The 25,065-nt window shown below is 32.5% G+C and overlaps 1 protein-coding gene across 7 annotated transcripts in view; it reads left to right on the top strand.

Moving 5' to 3' along the window:
• LOC148600904 (G protein-coupled receptor dmsr-1-like) overlaps positions 1-21,459 on the top strand; it is a 62,646-nt gene extending 41,187 nt beyond the window's left edge. For 6 of the 7 annotated variants that reach the window (XM_088554909.1, XM_088554904.1, XM_088554908.1 and 3 more), the window contains exon 2: positions 20,222-21,459. In XM_088554909.1, the coding sequence (XP_088411035.1) occupies positions 20,266-21,342 (1,077 nt within the window). In that variant the 5' untranslated portion in view covers positions 20,222-20,265 and the 3' untranslated portion in view covers positions 21,343-21,459. Of the gene's footprint in view, positions 1-13,580; positions 13,653-20,221 lie in introns of those variants that run through there. The other variant, XM_088554906.1, reaches the window with a different exon arrangement.
• Positions 21,460-25,065: the final 3,606 nt, after the last annotated feature.

Genomic DNA, 25,065 nt, shown 5'->3' with positions numbered 1-25,065 from the left:
GTGTATGGCACTGTATATTATTTAAATTAGACTTATGTTTACACGTGTGGTTATATTCTCAATTTATTTGGGTATCAAGTAGGTGGTATAATATAAACTTATATTAAACCATTAATACAGTAAATCTGCCTAAACCAGATATTTTTAAAGTCTCTTGGAACCAGTTTAAATGTATTTTGAACCTTTGTACACCAAACAAATGTCTAAAACGAATAAAATCCGATATATGTTCGGTTGAGACAGGATTTGCTGTATAAAGTAAATATCTTTTTATATAATACAAAGTGCTATGAAGCTTTTGTTATAATTTCAAAACAATCGTGTTAGACAGGTGAAACTTGAACGTTCCCGACGAAACATATGTTTATATTCCCAAGTAGTCTCGGAGATCGATTCTTCATCCAATTTGTACATAATCTGTTGTGGAGTCATGATATCAGAGGAGTATGTTGGCAAAAACTCATTGTACCCCTCACCTTTTCCGCTGTCACAATGCATTGGCAGAATATTCCATTTTTATCGCCATCTTGTAGTTATGTCTTATCATATCAGTTTAACCGTTGTAAATGTAGGACTTCTCTGCAATTCTGCTGCTATCAAGATCATTCTAAATTTGTCAGGTTTATACGTTTTTAAAAGTTGTTGTAAATTGTCTTTCGGAATATATTGATTATTGTTCTGAAAAATTAAGAAAAACAAATAATAAAGTAGGTTATTAAGTGAACTGTAGGTTATTGTTCCGTTAAACTGTACAATCTTTCAGACATTTAGTATTCATCGTTTTGAACAACTGAACATCATTTGTCAATTCAGTTTTATACCTTTTTTCACATCCATATCGGTATAAAAAATTACAAAGAAATAATTATACCATTTCGATGGTCAGAAATGAACATTTTTTGTGCTATAATTAATAAATGAACCAACATGTTTCTTATGTCGTACAAACCATTACATAGTATGCAGTTATGTAAGAAACTAATCAATAAGACATTAGGGACGCCTTATACAATTTAGACAATCGGTCTACGTACGCCATATCTTACATGTAATTAGTACTTTGCTACATACATATCGTATTGTGGTGTAACCATTTCATTCATATCACTCTTAGATCAACAACAAATCAGAAATGAAAAGTCTTGCAAACTTCCTATTTTGTTACAATCTCTAAACTATTTATTTTTAAAGTGCAACATCTAACTAACAAAGTAGAACTAGTTGTTTGATCTGTAACTGTTTCTGAACTAGAAATCAAATTGAATTATGTGGGTTTTTGACATGCAAGTGTCACTTTCCGCCTTATATTTATAGAGACTACTACATTAGTTAATATTTATATAATGATTTTACTGAGTCACTGTTTGAAAAAAAAGATCATGTTCGGTAGGTTTGAGCTAATCGATTAAAAACTAAACTCGAAACAGACAGTAAAATAGAGTTTATGTTCCATTACCAGGACAATGTACATATTAAAGCCTGGACACCAGTGCTTGAAATTGCATTAAAAAAAACGATTTAAAAAATGATTTTAGAAGAAAGACTTAAAAATATAGAATAAAAAAATAATACGTTTTAAGGTCTTGGATCTAAGGCTGGTACAGCACTACTTGCTATACATCAATACGCCGTACTACTATATTTTGACTTTTTATTTTTTTAAATTGTTTTCCACAGTTAATTGTAACTTTGATAAAAAGACCCTCTTTGTTATTTTCATTCAGGCTCCTCATCAGTTGCTTATTTGAGCCTTTGATAAAGGTACAATCACCCACAGCGCACGCTATTCAGCTTCTGAATCTGTTTTGATCTTGAACTTTGTGAGTTTTATGCTCATATAGTTTTATGAGTTTTATGCTGAGGAAGGATATCTGTTATCCGAAATATTCAATTTAAATTTTACCATCTTCTGGTGATGTTAAACATATTTAGACGTTTATATATATGGATGACTATAAGCATTCTACTTTATTATATATGGATTAATATATTCGTATATATGTATGATACATCAATAAAAGTCGTTCTAAAGATGTTACATTAAAGAATACCATTATTACATTAAATATGACAAGATTTTGATAAAATCAATAGCCTTTAATAAATTTATTAATTTCGTTTTAAAGACAGAATTCAAACCATTAAGCTGTCATTTTATTTTTGTTTAATTCTCCCAGAACCGTATTGATTTAACTTTTACTTGGTAAACATGATAAACAGATTATCATAGTGACGCATCAAATCTACAAATATTTTTTTTTAAATCGTTTGTTTCATTCATTGTATTGTATTCGTAGATTATTTTATTCATACAAGCAACTAACGTAGGATCATATTACTCGTTAAATTTAATGTCTGGCAATTTTACGCACTGTTGTGTTATGTTATTACAATCGTGTGAACGATGTTTGATGGCGATGCAAAGCATCAAATGGTAGACATGTAGACAACTTTACTTAGAGTTCCTTTCCTCTTTCGTCTACCCGGGACTTGACTTTTTATGAGCAACTAGGCGGATGTTTCTAAAAAAGGCAGAGGACGCTTACCGTACTGGTGCACCTGTTTCATGCTCCCAGTTTTTAGTGGAGTCCGAGTTGCTCATTTACTTTTGTTACTTTGTATGTGTTATTTTAGTTAATTTATGTTCTTTCTTCTGTTTGTCTGTTTTCCTGTCTTGGATCCCTTGATTACATTTTATAAAATTAAGAAAGGATGTGATTCTTGCATGCAACACTCCAAATTTATATTTATTTCCACATAACCACTCTCAGTTTGCCATAAGGTTATTACACTTTTGAGATAAAAGATTAAGATGAATAGAGTGTATACTAATTTCTTACTTCGCCTGAGTTGTCGTTCTTGGTTTGGTTCTTTGAAGTGGAAGATATATGTATTGTTTTCTCCAAATACTGATCTGAATACAAATATAGTATAGTTACACTATAATATAGCATTTTGATTTGTAATTGACTATAAAAACGGTATCTTTGGACCTATAGTTCATTTAAGTCAATGTCCATTTTGAAAAAAAAATCATTTAACTTATTGATTGTTCCTTTTGGTAAAGCTGAATGAAATGAAAGAAATATCTGTGAAAAGTTTTATTTATATTCTAAATAATTCCTTTCACTTATGTTTATTGTTTTATTACACTTTTTCACTTGAATCAATCTTTCAAACAAGAAATGAATTATAAAGAAACAACTGTAGAAGGTTGGTAAAAAGCTTAACACTTACTTATTTTTGTTACCAGTTTACAGTCATGCTTCGGTGGGTCATTTTAACTTTTATACTCACAACTGTCAAAAAGGGCCGGCAGTCCTACCACAATCTTGTTACTCCCGTAGTGGTATTAATTCAATGTGGATCATGAAAAATTTGAAAGGTCTTTGGAGACAATCATTTCAAGACTATTATCTGAATATAATAGCATTAAGACCTATGTTTTTTCAACACTGTATACTTCTATTCCCCATACTCAGTTAAAATCCCAACTAAAAACATTATACATCGTTGTTTTTCCAAAAAAGATGGTACACCTAGATACAAATATATAGTTCTTGGTAGAGATTCCACATACTTTGTGAGAAATAATTCCAAATCATCTTCTAAATATACAGAGGAAGGTGTTTACAAAATGCTGGAATTTTTAATCGACAACATATTTGCCCAGTGTGGCGGGCGTGTTTTTCATCAAACGGTCGGCATTCCAATGGGAACAAATTGTGCTCATCTACTTGCTGACCTATTCCTTATGTGGCTGAGTTTATAGCTAATCTAATCCAAAAGAGAGAATATCGTTTAGCTAGATCTTTAAATCTCAGTTTCCGCTATATTGATGACGTATTATATGTAAACAATCCTAAGTTCGGGGATTTGATACATCGCATCTACCCCAACGAACTTGAGATAAAGGATACTACAGACACTGTAAGGTCAGCCTCATATCTTGACCTACTATAAGAAATCGATGGTAAGGGAAAACTATTGACCAAACTTTACGACAAACGTGAGGACTTTTCATTCAGAATTGTCAACTTTGCTTTCATCTGTGGCAACATCCCTTCAGCACCTGCGTATGGAGTGTTCATATCGTTATGCCAGAGCTTGCCGAAACTACGCAGATTTTTATTATCGCGCTAGACTTCTAACAAGTAGACTTCTGGAACAGTGTTATGTTGCTACAAAATTGAAGTCATCACTACAGAAGTTTTATGGTCGCCATCATGAACTCGTGGATCGTTATGGTGTATCCATCTGCACCATGGAAACTTATTTATTCAACGGGTTATAGTCTTCCTTTCCTCATTTGTCTACCCCGGACTTGACTTTTTATGAGCAACTCGGCGGGTGTTTCTAGAAAAGCAGAGGACGCTTACCCTACCGGTGCACCTGGTCCATGTTTCCTGTTTTTAGTGGAGTCCGAGTTCCTCATTTGCTTTTGTTACATTGAATGTATGATTTTGTTACTTTATGTTCTTTGTTGTGTATGTCTGTTTTCCATGTCTGGCCTTCGTCCCTGGATTTCATTCTTTTGATTACCGCTATAACCTTGGTTCCCTTGATTACTCTTTCCTTAGATGCCTAAAGGGTTAATGTACTACTAGTTTTTTTCATGCTTTTAATTTGTCACTTATATAGTAGAGAATAGGTGAATACAATCATTTTAATGTTCTTCCAGGTATGTGTGCATTAGTAGACAATTTTGTTTTCATAATGTTTCAAAGGGAGAATCAACACGTTTTACTGTATAAAACTTGTACTATTCATAGGAACATTGATAATAAATGGTTTTAGTAAAAAGTGATCAATTTCATGCTGAAAATTTTAAACTCATTTATATTTGGCTTTATTAGACTATAATTAACATCCGTGTAGAATGTGTTTTGAATCAATGCATGGGTGAAACATGGAATGAAAAAAGTCACCATTTTGAAATTTTAATTTGACTATTTGCACCATCAGAAAAATTGAAAAGAACGATATTTCCCATATCATTGAAATGAACTGAAATACAATTTTCTTGAAATGCATAGAAAATGAACATTTCAAGGGCAGATAACTCTGTCAAAAAAATCATTTTTCTAACATTGTTTTTTGTTTTGTTCTGAGCAAATCCAGTAGTATCGATATTAAACGATGGTCTTTTCTAACATTGTTTTTTTATTTTGTTCTGAGCAAATCCAGTAGTATCGATATTAGACGATGGTCTTGTTACATAGAGTGAAGTTATATTGTCAGATTGGATTTTTGATATGCATGTTTCTTATTTTCGAATTCTGCTGGCTTCTCAAAAAAACTTGCAGTTAATGTATCGTGCATACGAAAATTATGTTGAGTTACACGTTAATCAATCTTTTGCATGCTGTTTTCTGCGTTCTAAGATCACACCATTACCATTATTAATTTGGTTAAATTATTTCATTTATTTTGTAAAGGAAATCACAAATATTTAGACTTTTTACAGCTACATCCGTCTACCATGTTCCTCAGATTATCGTTGTCTTTCAACACATTTATATTGTTACTCACAGCTAAAATATGTATGGTATTAGAGAAGAAAATATCATAACTAGAATTCGTTATAGCATAAGACAAGAGGTCATTCATCTATATCAATATTTTACCAAGTTCAATTTTATTTCTCAATAAGAAACAGTTACAGATCACATAGCCAGGTTTAGTCTGTCATTCGATCGTACAATAAAAGTTATAAGTTGTATATGAAATTGGCACATTGCAAGAGTTGTCATTCTTCATTTGGTTGATTCACGATTTTATTTTATAGATGTATAGATCTGAAAAAGGACGTTATAGTGTAACACAAAAATACATAAGCAGATGTAGTATGAAATGACAGGATTTGCTCGGTGGTGTTGTTTTTTTACCATATATCTCTTTAGACATAGACAGAAAAGGAATTTTTTTATGACTCTGTACTTAAATAGTCGTGTGTTAATTCAGTTTTAACACCTCAACGATTTTCTTTTTGTATTTAATCTGAGTATTTCTGCTTTGTACTCACACAATTGTTTTTGAACTGATAAGGACTTGCTGGGAACTGTGAATCTACTCGGTGTCATAGGCTGCACGATTCGTGAATTGGGAATATTTGTACTATAGTAATTGTTCATATTTGAATGACTTTCGTGAAGACTTTAAGAGACTGCCAATTTAGAAATCAGGCAGTTTATATGACATGGATGACACGTAGTAAATTTTGTCGCACTCAACGACAGTTTTTTTGTTCCAATATAATGTTTATATCATATAAATGTCCCACAGTACAAAGGTTTTTAAAATCGATAACTTATCGCTCAGAAAATGAGTTTACACTTTCCTGAGAAAACTCTGCATGAAATGAAAGAGTTTTCTCCCTCTCTCATTGAATTTCAATACTTTCTATTTAATATATTTATCTTTAACCATTGCAGTAAATCAAAAACTAACATTTAACGTTCAAAAAGGATGCATTGGTGTTATGAAATAGATATTTTTATAAGTTTTATAAGTTTTATAAGTTACTAAAGTATACAACAAAACAAAAATGGATAACAGAAAAATCACTATACACTGCACTTTAATAGACATATTCAGACACAGGGTAGCGCTATCTAGTAGCTGATTGATCAATCTAAAGGCTAAAATATAACATCATTGTATAATTTATACATATATTAGGTACATATTTTATATATAGGATACATGACATTTGAAAATATCAATTATTTGTTCGATTTTCATGCAATAAAGAAGAGTTGTAAAGCGTTGTCTATATGTTTGAAATCAATTTATTATGGTAAGTTTACCAATGCATCTGGGATTTCGTTTAATTTCTATAATCAATTATTCGTTATATGAAACCATTTTCACAAGAATACTATACTCTTAGCATTTACATTTAATACAACATGTAACTGCCACATGCCATAAGCACATTTAATTCAATTTTACAAACACCTGCTACTGCAATACAATATCCGGCGGAAGTTCTTTTTTTCATTGATAATTTAAAACGTAAATATCATTTCCTAAATAATAGCCTGCTACCATGTAACTGTTCCAAACCTAAAACTAAAAAAAGACATTGTAAGGGCATATCTACGGTCTATTAGAATAGAGCTTCCATCAAGTGCGAAAGAAAGTGGCATGTCATCCCCGGATGGGTCATACCAATGAGTGGATATTTCGTCGTCACGTCGTCAAGAACACAACACTTGGAAAAAGAATATGATGACTGATAAGATTAGAAGACAAAATTAAATGTCTTCTTTGACTGATATGCCTTTTTGTGGAAGTTACTTATGCGATAGCACATTAACATTCGGAATCAACCTGTCAGTCTTTGCAACGCTCAACTTCAAAAATCGAAAATCCAAATGAACGTTCCACTTCAACGATCGAAAACTACAATGAACGTTCAGCTTAATCAATCCAAAAACACAATGAACGTTCGACTGCAGAAGTCGGTAACCCCAATGAACGTTCCACTTCAACAATCGAAAACCCCAATGAAAATGTTCAGTATAAAATTGTTCAGTTTTCATAAAAACATACTCTTAATGAGGATAATTCATTCTAATCCATGCGCCCAAATAAAGTTCTAACGTCTTAATTTATATTATTCCATTTATTTATTTATTTTTGTATCCTATCAAGGTACCTTTAAGTTGTTTTGTACTGGGTATCTTTAACAAGACACTCGGTCAAGACATACTACGGGCGTTACCAAAAACGCACGTGTATATACATTATATTCTAGATGGTGAAATAAAATATTTTTCATATAAATTAATATCATTTGACATGAAAGCGGTATCTTTATACTGTATTTTTGAAACATCAGGTTTTACCAAGATTTTTATGAAACATCCTTAAACAAGTTTCAACTTCTTTACAAACGTAATGTATGTGTCCGTATTGTTAAAAGTCAAACCTGATTCATTGAAAACTAAGATGTCATAATTTTTTTGTAGTTTCGAACATTCCATACACTTCCTGAAATATGCAATATTTCTTTCGATGTATTTGTGTCAGATGCATTTATTTTGCAAAGAAGATTTAAATTTCTGTTTGAATATAGAATTGCAAAAGACAGTTCCTGGTAATGAATACATTTATGCGAGTGTTTATTCATGAATTCCGCTCTTGTTCGTAGACATCAATCATTGTTTATTGGTGATTTTATCCGGGTCGAGATGGTATGCGAGATAAGTTTCATATTTTAAAAAAAAACATACAAATATCAAAGACGTCTGAAGAATTTTTTTTATATTAGTTGACAACGAACGAAATGTTTATTTCATAAGACCGATGAGCGTTTTGCTATTTCAAGTTTTAAAAGGCACAACATCATACATGGTGACTATCTGTCACGTTAAGCATTCAGAGCATCAAAGATGGAATCCAAAGGTATTACTGGTTATAACACGCATAAAGAACTACAAAAAACAACTCACCAAATACGATTATTTGGACAATTGGTCAAATATTGACGTTTTATACATGGTAATACTATAAGTAATAAACAAAAAGTAAGTACATGTATCAGCAATATCAGATTACGCCATTTTTTTATTGATAAGGAATCTATTTGTAAAAGGAACAGTTCAGACAGAATTGGCTGTCTCCATTTAAAGATATTGAACAACAACTACTTGAAAAGTTCAAAGCTCTAAATTTCTTGTCTGTTAATGGCAAACATTTGAAAATAAATCAAGTTTATTTGGCAGATTTTACAAACATACAATCCAAGACACGTTTTGGAATTTTTAAAGTGATACCGGGTAAAACAAGCCCCGACCGGATATATCACCAGAAACTAAGTAAAAAATTCTGTACATTCCATAGGTGTTAAGCTCGCAGCGGCTTCTTTTGATGCTATTTCTCATGTGACTGGAGCACATGTTTGCTATTTTAGTTTTTAATTTGGTAAGTTAATTTTCGATGGTGTATTATACCATATACTTTAAATGTCGAGAAATGTCTGTAGGTCATGCATGTCTCAGAACTTATTTGGAAGAATCGCTGTAAAACAAGTCACATTCGCACCATAGCTTTCCGAGTTACGTAAGATCCTAGTAATCAATAATATTTACGATGCTGAAAACACCTTTTCTCTCAAAATTATTGTTATTATTAGATTAAATTCACAATGCTGAAATATTCATTTGAGTACGGAATGACACAAGTTTCAATCACATAGGCTCTCTCCGTTATCAATATATAAATGTGTAACCTGAGTTCATCTCAGTGCATCTTTTTTTTTTTTTTTTTTTTTTTTTTGTTGGGAAGAATTGCCGTAATTCAAGGCTTCTACAGTATTGTAACTTACCGAATTATGTAAGATCCTAGATTTTTTCCAATGCCGAAAACACATTTTTCTCTTAACTATTGTAATTACTTAATTATTTGATGTATTCATTTGATTACGGAATGACACAAGCTTCGATCATATCGATGTATACATCTGAAACCTGAGTTAATTGTTTTTTTATTAAAAAGACAGGTAGAACTGAATGTTTAGAAGACATGAAAGTAGACGTCATTGTCTCAATCAAGACAATGAAGACAACATTAAAGAAAAAAATTAAAATGGTTAAAAAAATCTAAAAATGAAAAAGACAGGCAACAATTACTTATGTGAACGAATAAATGAATAAAGAAGCGTTGTATTATCAAAGTAACATAATAATTCTCTATTTGAATACATAGAGTAAATTTATGTAAATTTTGTTCAAATGGATTTTGTTTCTACCGGCAACAGCTACTGAAAATATGGAAAATATACTGTAGCAGCGAGATCACGGAAAACTTTTTCTTTGAACTATTGTTTTAACACTGATAAAGAGATGATTAGCAATAATTAGTGCAATCAACCTAATTTATAATATATTTCATGAATTCGTCGATCAAAGTATTTCAGAGACATTCTTTGACGTCCATCAAATTGTAAGGATTGGAAACACTTCTCTTATTTGCATTGATCCTTATTGATTTCAATAGGTTCCACAGTTGTCTGCATTCGTTAACCTACATTTTTTCTTATTATATTATTAATGATTTTAGATCATGTCTATGGTGGACGGATCTCAATGTAGTATTAAAAGACAAAACAGCGCATCCACACTTGCGCGATTGTCTACTTGCGTGTCGACAAATTTTGTCACTTAAGTCTGAATGTTTTTTAGCCATTCGTAGTTCTGGTCTAAGAGTAATCAAGGGAACCAATTTTATAGCGGTAATCAAAACAATTTAATCAAGGGACAAAGACCAGACATGGAAAACAGACATACACAACAAAGAACATAAAATAACTAAAATCATACATACAAAGTAAGAAAAGCAAATGAACAACTAAGACTCCATTAAAAATTGAGAGCATGGACAAGGTGCACCGGTAGGATAAGCGTCCTATAACATTCTATATATGTAGGACGTCGCTGAAGCTCCGTTCATATCATTAATTCCTAAAACCAATTTTATGACTATTAGAGCGCTCAATCTTCATCTGTGTTTTATATCGTATCCATACCACATTACTCTTCCTTCTTTATTTCATTTGCAAGCAGGCTCGTTTTACTTATCCTCGTTCTACATAACTACAGTTCTTTTTGTATACAGATTTACACTAAAATCAACTTAAGTATGAACGATAACTCTTAAATAACTAATTTTATGAGTTTATTGCAATATGAAAACAATCGATTGACAAACTAATAAAGGTTATGTGGTTTGTTACTCTTCCCTAATAAGAACAAAGTTGGCAGTTTTTTTTTTACATGCATGAATCACATCCTGTCTGAATTTTATGACAATAAAATAGATGTGCCAGGAAATGCTCACATAACAAAGATCCATTTCTACTAACCCGTTTCAAAACACGCATGTAATTCAATGCAATTCGAACAAACAGCTCATTGTATTTTAATCGAATTCATCTAATGGAAAGTCATACAAAAGCAGAAGGCATGTGCCCGAGAGAGCAATGAACAGTTTTTAATTGAATCGTTTTCTTGTTTAAAAGTTAATTGGAACATTCTCATTCACTAACGACTATTCTAACTTTTCTGACCTTTTATAATGTTATTTTATGGTCGTTGGCACTTTTCTGTCTTAAAATTTCGGTCAAGGTGCAATAAGAGAGTTTGTGGAAATTGAAAAACACATTAACGATTTTTTTTTTTTTTTGAAATGATAAACTATATAACATCTGTTGTTATCTGCCGCGATAGCAAATATACTTCAAAAGACAGATTTCTTCCTACCACTTTCTTAGTTTTAAAGCTACTTTTACAATCAACTATATGTAGTTTTAAGCATTTCATGACCTAAAATTTCACAAAAGACTTGGAAAAAAGTGTGCGTTTGAAATTTTGAACGTATTGGCATTATTCAAAGATAATGCAGTACAGCATAATTTTGGAACCTGACGCGGAGCTCCGAAACCTTGTAAACACAGTCCGAAAGCAATATCGAAAACAATGGTATCAATCAAGTGTCAGACATTATATATTTTGCTGCATCTAGCACGTGTCTACTGGTTGTCCATGTTTTCATTTCTTTTCTTTTTTTTCAAATTTTCAGTTTCTGTATATGATAGTTGTTTTCTTTCTCGGTCTGCTTTGTTCTTTTCTTGCTAATTGAATTTAATTCTTACGACATCGCTTCAGTCTTTCTTATTTTTTGATTCATTGTTTAACTAAATAGCCTCTCGTTCGACATCGTTAAAGAATAAACAATTTTCTGTTAATCAATATTTTTTACATGTCATTTTGTTTTGAACTTGATTATTTTCTATTTATTGATACAATTATATTGTTTAACAAGAAAAAGAACGCCTAACAAGTTATAACTTTAATGCACTAGATCTTTACATTCAAACAATTACCATTATTTTAGTGTACGTTGTTATAAAATCCATACCTAAAGTTAGTTCAAGAAATATGAAACGTCGAAATATAATAACTTTTCAAAATATTTTTGAAATATCGTTATTTTTTAAGCGTATTATAAAAATTCATATGTGTCAATGGTGAATAAGGATTTACAGGAAAGGGATTTAATCAAACTGTTTAGGGGTTGGATTATTAAACATGAAACATTTCATGCATTTCTTTTATTTAAAGGGTGTGCGTAAGCCAGGTATGCTCCTATGAACCCACGCCTGTGTGTGACATATAACACTGATCTGCTGTATATTTTCCGCAAGAAGTACCTCTGAGTTATGTAATCCGTCCAGTAATGCATCTATATGTAATTACTCCATCCATGTATTCATTCAGAAGCTTTAAACGAATATGCATTTAGGTTATATAAATAATTGAAGTCCTCATTTGATCACTATACACATTACCAATAGTGTAGCTATCCTTTGAATAAATGTTTATCAAGGTACGACTTCAGAAGAAATTATACTATATGCACAGGCAGATATTTTTCACGTGAATTTCATGTTAATCGAGCTTCACGCCAAATTCATGTGAACTTCACATGAAATTAACGTGATTAAAACATGAATTGCATGCGAACAAGTCGTGTGAATTTCACATGAAGGCTCGATTCTCACGAATTTCAAGTGAACTCTGTCACAATGATTATTTGCTCATTTCGGGTGAAATCGTGTGAAAATCACGTGAAATAATTTTGCCTGTATATATCATTTGCCCGCTGTACCTGTGTATAATGTTGTTTAGAGACCAGCTGCAGACTGCCCTGTGGTGTGAGGGTTTCGATTCTTTGTCGTCATTGAAGACCCATGTGTAGTCTAGAGCTGACATTTTTCATCCCAGAGGTGTTGTATTTTTGATATATTCACCATATCCATTCTCGTTGCATATAATTATAGTACGCTGACATTTTAAAGTGTTAGCGTCAGTTGTTTTCTTGAAATATTTAATTTGATACAACGAAAATTACGTAACCAAAACGTTTAACATAAACAATATCACGTGAAAGAGTAATCAAGGGAACCAAGATTCTAGTGGAAATCAAAAGAATATAACCCAGGGACAAAGACCAGACATGGAAAACAAACAAACACAACAAAGAATATAAAGTAACTAATACATTCAACGTAACAAAAGTATATGAGCAACTCGGACTCCACTAAAAACTGGGTGCATGGACCGGGTGCACCGGCACGGTAAGTGTCCTAGGAACCTGGAGACCTCGCACTTATCAAGAAGTCCAATAGTTAGTTGGTTATCTTGTGTCATATGTTGATAGTATCATTTCAAACTGCTTTTTTGACAAATACTAATGGTATACTACCATGTCTCTATAATAAAACGTACAGTTCCTATCTTAACCTTTATCTTCTCTATGTATGCGGGTGTTAAAACAACGGGTTTTTTTTTCACAAAGTTTACAATGCTAGTGTCCATTGTATGTGGGGTTTAAAAAATATTGATCACTTTGTTTAAACTCTCTTAATAAGTTTGGTGTCGATATATCTATTGAAAAGCTGTACGTTTTCTACATGTATTTTGATGTGACTTTACCAATGGAACATTTACACATTTAGTTTATAAGTGGGATAAGGTACAAACATGAGACCTTTTAAGAAACAAGTCGTAAATTTAAAAGGAGGTATAAAACCTGAGCATACTTCACGGTAGAATCATTTGGTAACTGTAGAGGGGTAAATTACAGTAAGTGTTTCAAATGTTATCATATTCTGCATTAGTTAAAACATTATTCTGTTTTAGGTTTTTATAATAAGATATAACGAATATACCATTTATTTTACCTCACAGATTTGAAATGATACTTCGAGTGTTTGTTTTCCGTGAAGGGTTTTTATATACAATGTTTAAATAAACCTTTTATGATACTACAATAAAATGAAGAAATTTTTATGCAGTGACGATACATTTTAAATAAAATAATCGATTAAAGTAGTCAAATACTTGATGTTCGATACAATACTTAAACATTTCATGTGATATATAAATATTTTACAAGCAACCCATCTTTAAAATTAAAAACAAAAACTAAAATGATAGCCTACTATCCTTTAACATAGTGTTAATTCATCAAATTTTGAGGTTATTTTAAGTTACAATCCCAGATTAATCCTACGAGGAGGAATGACCCTCCAGCGAAAGCTATATTTTATAGCCTAGCCGGCCGAGTGGTCTAGGGCTTTGAACTTCGTGCAGGCGGTGTTGACATAGATGTCACTGCGATACGAGTTCGAGTCCCACTGAAAGAACGACCAGATTGGCTTCGCAAGTTTGACCCTTCTATACTTACATTATCTTCCCTGTATCACTTTGATCCGATGGAGCAGTGTAGCGAATCGAGTCGTCACATAACAAAAAATCAAATAATAAATTATTGGAACATGGTTTTCATCAATCAAGAATATGTTTGTAATGATGATTTTGTAGACTTTGTTTATAATAAACACAATAAGGAATGTTTATCCATTTGGGGAACTATAAGTAAGATACCGACAATAAAAGTTGAGTGTCCTATATTCATTGTTAATAAGCTTTATTTATACATGTATACTAAAAATCTTTCTAATGATGTATTTTAACAAGACCACAAATGGATAATGCACTTAAACCAGTGATCAAAAACATCTTCAGTTATCTAAGGTAAAGTTTGGTATATTTACGTTATTTTCAAATGTATGTGAAGTCAATCGAAAATTAAAACAAAGTAACATGAAAAAAAAACGCGGGTAATACTGTTCCTCTTCTGATGTACCTTACTCGTGACTTTAGTCGTAGTTTGAGGGAGGCACTGTGATTTCATTATCTCTGTATTTTTCGGTTCTTACATGTTTTGTTATATTAATCATTATTTTATTATTTACTTTGTATTTTTATTTTAAGCTGATGATTATTTTCCATCTTGAAGACTCCCTGACTTCAATCAAAGTTACTTTTGATTAAAATAAAGTTACAAATGTATTGTCCTTTACTCAGCTTTCGTGTAGGCTAAACTTATTTAATTTACTATCTTCATGTTGAGTTTTGTCGTATGAGGATTGACATTTCACGAACATGTAATCGGCAAGCGCTGACTTATTTACCATTTGTCCCAAGGGAATTAGAAGTACTACTTTTGATATAAAGGATTGTTTCAATGTCAACATTGGTATCTATCAGAAATGTTTCTGAATTGTTAGGAGATATACTAGACTTCATTGGCATGCCTACTGGGCACAAACCGACAACTTTAAATTTAAAATTTTGTGGCTCATTTACCTAGTCACGGCGCCGTAAGATAGACTATGCTAGCTTAAGGTATCCAGATTTACACAGGGTAATGAAATACTGCCAATTTCAAGCATTGTTAATATGTACGCGACATTTGTAAATTCTGAAGTGCATGCATTAGAAAAAAATTCCCTACATACATATAACGATACACCCAAGGCATACACAAATGGTCCTTTTTGTGTATTATTCTTTTGTTTTTTCTTCCGATTTTGCAAATTTTCTAATTTAAGAAAGGATTATATTTTGACTGCATTATGGTAAGGACACAGCCTGTCCGTTGTAATTTCCTACAACTCAAAAATGTTTTGTTACTTTAGGGGGGATGTAGGCAGTACTGTAACATGTAATATTGAGCTTGATGAAGTGACACTCACTTTCGTTCCTAATTGCTACTAGTATCTTACAATCTTTTTTTTCAGAATAATGGGATACAAAGCGAGTTAAGTGCTTTAGCGCAGTTGTCTACATTTCATAAGGTCTCCCATCCTTAAAATAAGCATGTAAAATTATTGCATCGTGCAGAAAATGATCTAATGTGACAAACTTACTCCTATCATAAAAAAGTTTCATCTTGGTTTTACTAGTCATATTGCAACCTCTGATATTGACTTCTGACATCTCACACAATATAAAGTTAAACCTGTAGAACTGGAACAGCACTAGGACTTTAAGACTGGTTTGGATTAGACAGGTGTTCGTTTTACCAAAATTTGAAATACATTTAACTTGATACAAAGGGACCTTAATAAAAAAAATAACTGGATTAGACAGGTTTTCAGATTATTCAAGTTCGTTATGGACAGGTTTCATTCTTTGTTAAACCAAAAAATATTGGAAGGGCGGTTTGGTTAGTTTAGACCACGTACTGTTGCGAACCACAATGTTCCAAATACAAGATGTGTGCCTTAACATATCGCCACATCGAATGAACGCCTCTTTATAAAAATTAAGTTCAAACATTTAGCACGCTTTTAGAACTGTAATTATGTCATAATGACATGTTATAACTCTATAATTGAAACAAAAGTAAATGAAAAATCCCTACATACCCAATTAATTTCAACTTTAATAAAACTTGCAATCTCTAAATTAGAATTTTATTGATTCTCCTAGTTTCATATCGTGTTTACTAGTCGTTCTGCTCGTATCAAAATGAAATCTAAATGAATAATCATGCCCCGCGCAGTTTCTTTGAGTACCATAGAAAATAAAAATAAATGACAAAGGCATTATCTAACTCTGGCAAATTTGAATTTGATTGAAACTCATTTAACATGAAATCAAGACAAAAATCTTAATCCGCATGTAGTAAATGTCGCTTGGAGATTACACGGAACGACTTCCGTTGCTGCGCAGTAATGTTGGCTAATCTCGCTCATCAATCATTGTGTTATTATATTAATTGTTGCTTAAATATTCATAGAAAATTTTATAGATAGCAAAAAACTGCAATATAATAAAAAGCCCCAGTGGAAGTATGAAGATGATGAATCGGTCACGGAGCCAATACAAAATAATCATGACCTTGACAGTTAATTATATATTGGTAGTAGGAATTAAAGAGGAAACAAACATTGATAACTCTGTTGTCTGACACACGCTGATACGGGAAGTACATCAGAAAACACCGTTTGTTTTCAATATTCTTTGTTTCAAGTTGCAGCGCAGACGTTGCTAACTTTTTATTATTCCAAAAAGCAAAACTTTAATTATTTGTCAGTGTTACCATATCTTTTTCCCGGAATAATCTTTTTTTAAATAATAACATCTAGAGTGTTCAACAACGCGTTTTATTTTGGCTAATCATGGCATGTCCGGGATACGGTAATTTGTCGGATCTTTAATGCATAAACTATCAGACATCTTTTTTGTCAGATGGTATGCGTGATTCTGAATTGAAGGTTATGATAGGCAAATATGTGAACAATTAGACATCATACTGAAATATAAGGAAGTAATATGAATATCTAGTCAGGTTCATTTAACAGAACCAGCGTCGTTTATTCACCCCAGTTTTGACGGAACTCTTTGTCACATTTGCAGCGTCGTTTATTCAAATCATCTCAGTCTTGATGGAACATCGTGTCACCCTTGCGGCAATACTTTACTACCGAACCATGTCGTCAGAGTTCTGTCTAAATCCGGACCAGCGAGTAAAACTTGTACTCAAATTTTCCTTTTTTTTTTTTTTTTTGTTATTTTGTTTGTTTTTTTTTTTTTTTTTTGTTTTTTTTTTGGTTTTTTTTTTTGTTTTGTTTTGTTTTGTTTTGTTTTGTTTTTGTTTTGTTTTGTTTTTGATAAAAAATCAGTGTCTACTCCTTTTATTGTTCATCGGAACATGTGAAAAATATATCATTTAAGCTAGATTTTCACATTTTATTAGAAGATATATTTCACCTATTTAACCAACAATTGATACAATACAAAAAGACACATTAGTCTGTCTGATTATGAATAGAACAATTAATGGACAAAAGCTGACTAATCGGATTTTCTATTTCTGTCCACTTGTGAAAGTGTCTCGACTACCCACTCTTCTTATCCATATAGCAATAGAAAAAGAGACGTAAAAGGCCTTGTACATGACCATTTAGAAACAATATGGCTATTGATGGTCCAACTTCCTTAGAATGCCCCAGACGGGAAATGTGCCGACTGCAATACAAAGTATTCTGCACTAAATCACATAACACTGAATAATCTAAAGAAAATGAGGTATCTGATTGACATTTATTTATTTTTGTTAAGGGAGATAATTAGTGCTTTTACTTCTTCCGGAAGTGCAAATGATATACGTTGAACATCATTCCTCATGCTTGTTTGTCTGTTAGCTACTGTAACATCATTTTGCGTGATAATGAATTTCATTTTATTATTATTTTTAAATAATTGCATGATTTTCACAAATGTTGATAAAGATAATCTAATTTATTAAATATATTATACTCGACCCTGAAAGCGTGCTGACTTAGTCAAAATTTTTAACAAATGCGAGCACAGGCCATTAGGGACAGAATATATAGCTTTTTACTATTTTTTGCATTAAATTCGTGATTTTCATTATTTTATTGAACACATGAGCAGCCCTACTGCGCATGTCTGACATTTTTAAGTTTTATCATCTCCTATAACCTTGGTTCCCTTGATTACTCTTTCATACGTAATCTTATTTTTTGTAATAGAAAAATAACAGTATGTATCAAAGACGATATCAAAACATGTCACACATGCGTATTGGGGATTTTTTACCGGCTAAAGATTTGAAAATTACGATTTCACTGTAAAGATAGATACATTAACTATATCCTGTCATATGCATTCAGCTCGTGTGTGAGCGCGCAGTATCAAGTTCCCAATGTCCATGCGGAAGTTTTGGAAGGGAGATATTTTTGTAATTCAGGTTACATGTGTATTTTTCAGTAGACTTATTTTCAGTAATTTTGTAGTTAGGAGTTTGACTTTATTAATGGTTCTCTTTATCAGACCCTTCTATCCTATACTTTTTTTTATTTAAAGAGGGTGCGAGTTTTATGAGTGTATGTTGTATGCACGTGTAAGGTAAGAAGTGCCATTTTAAAAGGCTAGAATGGCTATCAACGTGCAGTAATTTATCACTTGATGTTTCCTGAAAAGAAAACAAAAACGTACAGCTTTCTAGATATAGTTTAGGATTAAATAAGAGTTGTTGAAAGTGTATACATTGGAAAGTGCTCTGTATTAATTATTTATAAATATACATTCGTCTTTCTAATCGAGACAAAAATCACACAAAAACGCAATATAACTCCAAAACAAAGCCAATAAATGGACAAAAAGGATGTCAGTAAAAAACGCTTTCGTACTTTATAAATCGCGACAGATTGTTTGCAATAAACACAAATTCACTCTGATGTGTGACGCAGTATAATACGAATTAACGTGTAATGTTATTGTCATTCTACGCCGTATTTAGCGACTTATTATTAGAATTTTACCTCTCCCAGAAGTGCAAACGTTGTTTTAATATTGGAATGTCTACTGCTTTGTCTCGTAGCTAATTGAAATCATATATTATACCATGAGGTCCGTTGTTATTGGGTCCTATTCCATGTCTTTTTATAAGCACAGTCCTATTGCTTCCAAGCTTCGAGGATTTAATTGGGTCTCAGACATACCATCACACGTGTTTAGTTACACGTGTTGCTCTAATAAGGTTTCATTTTTTCCAACTCTGAGATCTTTCTTTTGAGGTGTTGTTACACGTGTACTACTATACTGACTGACCGCTAGACTGGTTTTTAACTTCGTTGACCGAAGATCTGAATTGGCGTTTAGATTGTTTTTAAGAATATATCCACGTACATGTACTCTCCTTAGAGGTAAATTCCATGAATACATTGTCAATGTTTTGTCAGTATCGTCTACGAAATTCAGACTTTAGTCAAATTTTACTCTTGAACTTTACAGTCAAGATGTAACACTTCAATCATGATTTAGAAAATATTTTGTTTTCTGAATGTATCTTCAATGTAAGTGTCATCTGTATGTATCTTGAATGAAGGTGCCGTTTTCTTTATTTGGATCTGATATCCAAATAAGTAAACTTGGCTCTTTCAAAATACATCAGTAGTCTTGTATTAGAGGGGTATAATTACAAACTCTTATATCTACCATCCTTTGGAGATTAACGTAACGTGTGTCGAATTACTGGTTTCATTTAAGTAAAGGATTCAGATACTGTAATGTCAAACAACTTTCAGTTCGTATTTAGTTAATCCACTTTTCATATCCACAGGAAAACGAAAGTAACGTTCATATGCATCTTAATGTCACGTTTTTTTAACACACACATGTGTGTGTGTGTGTGTGTGTGTGTGCTCGTATCTTTTAATACCTGTGAGATCGATGTATTTTTGTATTGTAACTCTCATTTGATTTTACATGTGTAGTATAAAGTGTACCGTGATACTAGTATAATTATGAGATTCATTTCATTTTCATTTCAGGTCACTATCTTATTGCCATGGATAAACAGAACAAAGAATAAAGTATGAATTCGACAGACGACCATAGCTCTATTTTGTTCCAGTTTGCAACATGGTTTACTGGTATCCATGGATACGCAAGTCTCATTGTATGTACGTTCGGGGTTTGCACGAACATATTCAATATAACTATTTTATCACGGAACGACATGCGCAGTCCAACCAATATGATGCTGACCTGGCTTGCCGTTTCAGATATTCTTACAATGGTGCCGTATATACCTTTTGCAGTCCACTTTTACTGTGTTTATGATCCTATGTCACAGGAGCCAGAAAAATTTACGAAAGGCTGGACTGCCTACATGTTAATTTTAGTCAATCTTGCCGCTACAACCCATACAATATCTATTTGGCTAGGAGTTGCTATTGCCGTGTTCCGCTTTCTACAACTTCGTACTACTGCCTCGGGTCCTATTGTTAAACGACGGAATATGAAACAGGCTAAAACTGTGATAATTACTGTTTATATTTTGTCAGCTGTATTTCTGATTCCGAACTATCTGACAAACAAGATAGAGGCGGTCGAAATGCCGAACAACAAGACACTTTATGTTTTGAAGGACCTGAAACTTGCAACAAATGAGACGGACACAATAGTGTTAGTAAATGTTCTCGTTTATTCCACAGTTGCCAAAATAATTCCTTGTGTGCTAATGGTAATATTTGGTGGGTCTCTTCTTTACAATTTAGCCATAAAAGGAAAACATCGGCGCCACCGATTGTCTGCACATGGGCTAGGTACGAAACGGGAAATTCGACAGACTAAAACAACCCGTATGCTTCTTGTTGTGCTAATTTTGTTTTTGCTTACAGAATTCCCGCAGGGAATTTTGATATTCTTAAGTGCCACTGTTAAAGACTTTTATAATACTGTATATACGCCGTTAGGTGACTTAATGGATTTTATAGCATTGGTAAACAATGCCATAAACTTTGTGTTGTACTGCTCGATGAGCCAACAATTTCGTTCCCGTTTTTTACAAATGTATTTGAGGAAAAAGGCTAAGTTCAAGAAATTAGATAAATTAAGTTTAACCCATTCATTCAACAAGACTTTGTTCACTGATGTTAATAACGTTTAACATATCAGAGTTATTCCCCTTTCCCCATTTAAACTATGAAAATATCATTATTTGTTATTAAATGTTCATTTGTAAGTCTTATTGATTTTAGTGATAAAATATAGATTTTGAATACGATCAAATGTTGTTGTTTCATGAACTGTTTTACAACGCACTGTACATGTTTGCTTATCATGACAATGATTAAGCGGTACTTCATCTGTATGCGAAATCGAGATGAGATGGAAATTAGCTCGGGGAGGATTATAATCTGAAACTTACACATCTTACATTCACAGTAGGTTTAGTACTCGTCGCCTTTTGATTTCAATATTCTTTCAAGACACCTTTTGTTTTATACGCTAGCTCCCCTGGTCGAGGAAGATGCTTCGTTTTTCAAATCATTTTTTATAAACAAAAACATGATTTACTTCAATTATATTAGTAAAATATTGTTTTGTGTTAGTTTCCCAGCCTATTTACATGTAGTTGTTAACGAAAGAACATTATAATGTCGTCGCCACCAAAGATATCATCCTATACCGCTTGGTATCAGCTAGCCTAATACGATTCGGCTAAAAATGTATTAATATTCAAATCTACTACCAACTACAACGCATGTAGACCGCCCGGTGACATACTCATAAAATAAAGATAGCAATTCGGGAATAATCATGGTTTAACCTAGTTCTGGTGCAATAAATTTCCGGTACAATATACGCCACCTTGGAAAAAGAGCAACTATGTGCATTAAATGTATCTAGGAGGTATCCGTCTGAGCCTTTGAGGAAACTTGATAAAATGTTTTCACTTACATAATAAGGTGTTACCATTTGCAATTTCTAACTTACTGTTTATCACAATTGGTGAAATCCTGTAATTGGCAAATGGGGATAGTTTTGAAGACACCTTTGCTTTGTTTGTAAAGGTTGCAAATTAGTTGCATTTGTTGAAAAAGTAACAAAAGCTACTAATTAGTGGTTCTTGATTATCACCGTCCTCCATTTACTATCTATAACTGTTGTACTTGACTCGTATCTTTTCACGTTTATTTCCCTCGCTTGAGAGTGTGACGGGAGTTAGTATACAATTGTCGTTAACAACATTCCGACTAACTGCAGTTACGAAAAAAAAACGAACGCAAAAGTCATTTAATTATATTCTTAAATGTAGATAAAATTAGTTTAAATGAATTAAAAAGAAGACTCGGACCACTTTTCTTATAATTTTATGAAAATAATCTGATTAAATGTGGATTGAGCTTAAAAGAAACATGTTTTACGGAAAGTACCAACGATGGGATAATTTAATAGATGACGTTTGCTTCTTTGAAAACCAGTTCAAGCGGTACATTCATTTGTTGTAAGTGTTTCACCTGGACTGATTTTAAATACGACTTGTACATTTCCTTCACGAGAAGAAAATGTCCTAGTTAAAGGTCATTTTATCCGATCAATATCACCCACATTTTTTCACCTTTCATACCGCACCTGTGTAATTATTAGGCAAGACTTTTAATTTTAACCCTTTAACCTTCGTCTTTGTAAACATCGGGCTTTTCGAAATGCTATGTTTTATAATTTTAACATGATTGTCACAATAGACCCTTTAGTGGTAAGTTGGTGGGCATGCTCAATATACACTTCCGCGCGGTAGGGCTTGGGTAGAACAAAAGAATTTTCCTCGCGGAAGTGTTTATGGAGTATGCTCTACGCATGCTCATTGACTACCTTATCGTTAGCACAAAAGGGTCTATTATCTCTGTATTGTTGTACATGTAGCATATTCGCATGTTGACAACTGTATTTTTCGTTTTTAGATCGTGCTATAGATGTAACTTATTTATTATTCATTTATTTATTTGCTTTTTTTATTTTATTTTTTTAGATGATATATTCGATAGCAAAAAGGCAGTTGAATAAAATTTAAAATCCATATTACATCGAAGCAATAATATTTGTAATAAAAAAGACCACCTCAATACAAAATCCTCAGAAGCCATGTGTTTTATATTGTACCATTTTTTCAGAAGTAACACATTTTCTGATTGAATAAAAAAAATTGTACATAATCTCATAGACCGAATTGTGTATATGACTGTGACGTCATCAACCTTTTTCAATGGTTTAGTCGTTGAATTTTGATACTAAAATTAAAGTTATAAGGAATAACTTGAGTTTTTTTTTGTGTTTATAGTTTTTGTTTTGTTTTGTTTTGTTTTTTTTTATTTTTAGTCTTTGTTTTTTGTTTTTTTTCTCTTTTTTTGGTCTATTTAATAACCTCAATGCCTGTGTTGCACTCTTGAAAATAACCTGCTACGCATGTTATTTAGTGTGTACCACATGACAGATTATTTCTTAATGTAACATTACGTAGATATGATAAAATTACAGTCATCTATGGGGATTTAACTTCTCACCGATGAAAAGTAAGATACTACAATTCGGCCAACAAAGGGTTTCAACACCAATTTACTTATATAAAGAAATAATTGAATGCGCCAAATCAGCTCTTCATGTTGGTTTGTCTTTATACATCATGTACACCATTTAAGACAATAGAAAGAATGGTTAAACTATCTCCGCTCGACGGCAGCGTCAATTATACATCTTGGTTTCCATACCACAATAAACACGATCGTTTGTTCCAAATTAATAAAAACGACTTTGTTACTCTGAAGCACTTTATGGATGTGAGCCATATGGAAAGATAACTTTAACTTGAGAGATTTCATCATTTCGTTTGTAAATATATATAGAACTTGTCTCCAGTTACAAGAATCGATATTTGTCTGTCGCTACTCGATTGTTTCTCGATAAAAAGTACTTTCTGCGAAAAAAAACTGTTGTTCCTTAGTTGAGTGTGTCGTCTACTCGAGTCCACTATTTTATTTAGAATTCTTTTCCGCAGACTTCTAGAAGTACGCTACGGTAGCAGCAATGTCAACCTAGGATCTGCCAATGACGTAATTGAAATATTCGCACCCAACGGACTTACACATTACTTTTTATACGAAAAAAGTCAAAGTACCCCCTTTTCTCTTTTCTTTTATTCTTAATAATAAAGAGAATTCAATCTATCTTTACTGTTATGACTATAAATATTGCAAGCGCAATTAAAAGGGAGGGCGTAATGGATGTACACAGATGTGTGCTTCTCCTTAACTTGGTACAGAATAATTTTGTTTGTAGGTTATCTAGATTCTTTTCTTTATCTGTGGACCTCATTCTTGGTAGAGTGTTGATGTACACTGCTGTAGGTTCGGACTCGATTCAAACACGGTACTGGGAATATCGTAGTTGCATGATAGCTATTGTGCTTGAACGTGACAGCGTTCTATTCTAAGAAATTCCAACGCAAAGTACTCGTATACAAACCGCTTGGCATCAGTTTTGTCAATCATCTAAATACAAAGTTGAAAAGACACATAAAATGCTACAACAACACATGGCATAATATTTTTTTTCTAAGACTGGGTTTTGGTTCACGTTTGTGTCCTCAAAAACAAATGCTATATTTTTATCAATGTAAAGATTTTTTCTATCCTACAAGATACATTGTAGCTCTTTCGAGTTACATCTATGAACTGGCAACGATATTTTTGTCAAAGTAACTATTTAGGTCGTTAGGCCATATACTCTAAGAATACCCGGTGTCGGTGAAACTAGGACGCCCTATCTTGAACACAGAAGTGACTTAATGGCTATATTACTGGAAAACAAGCCTCATTAATGAAATTTCCTG

Source organism: Perna viridis, chromosome 12 (assembly GCF_037379345.1).
Source record: "Perna viridis isolate PV_CMFRI_1.1 ecotype Kerala chromosome 12, ASM3737934v1, whole genome shotgun sequence".
NCBI lineage: Eukaryota > Metazoa > Mollusca > Bivalvia > Mytilida > Mytilidae > Perna > Perna viridis.
This window is presented reverse-complemented; position numbering and strand designations above follow the sequence as displayed.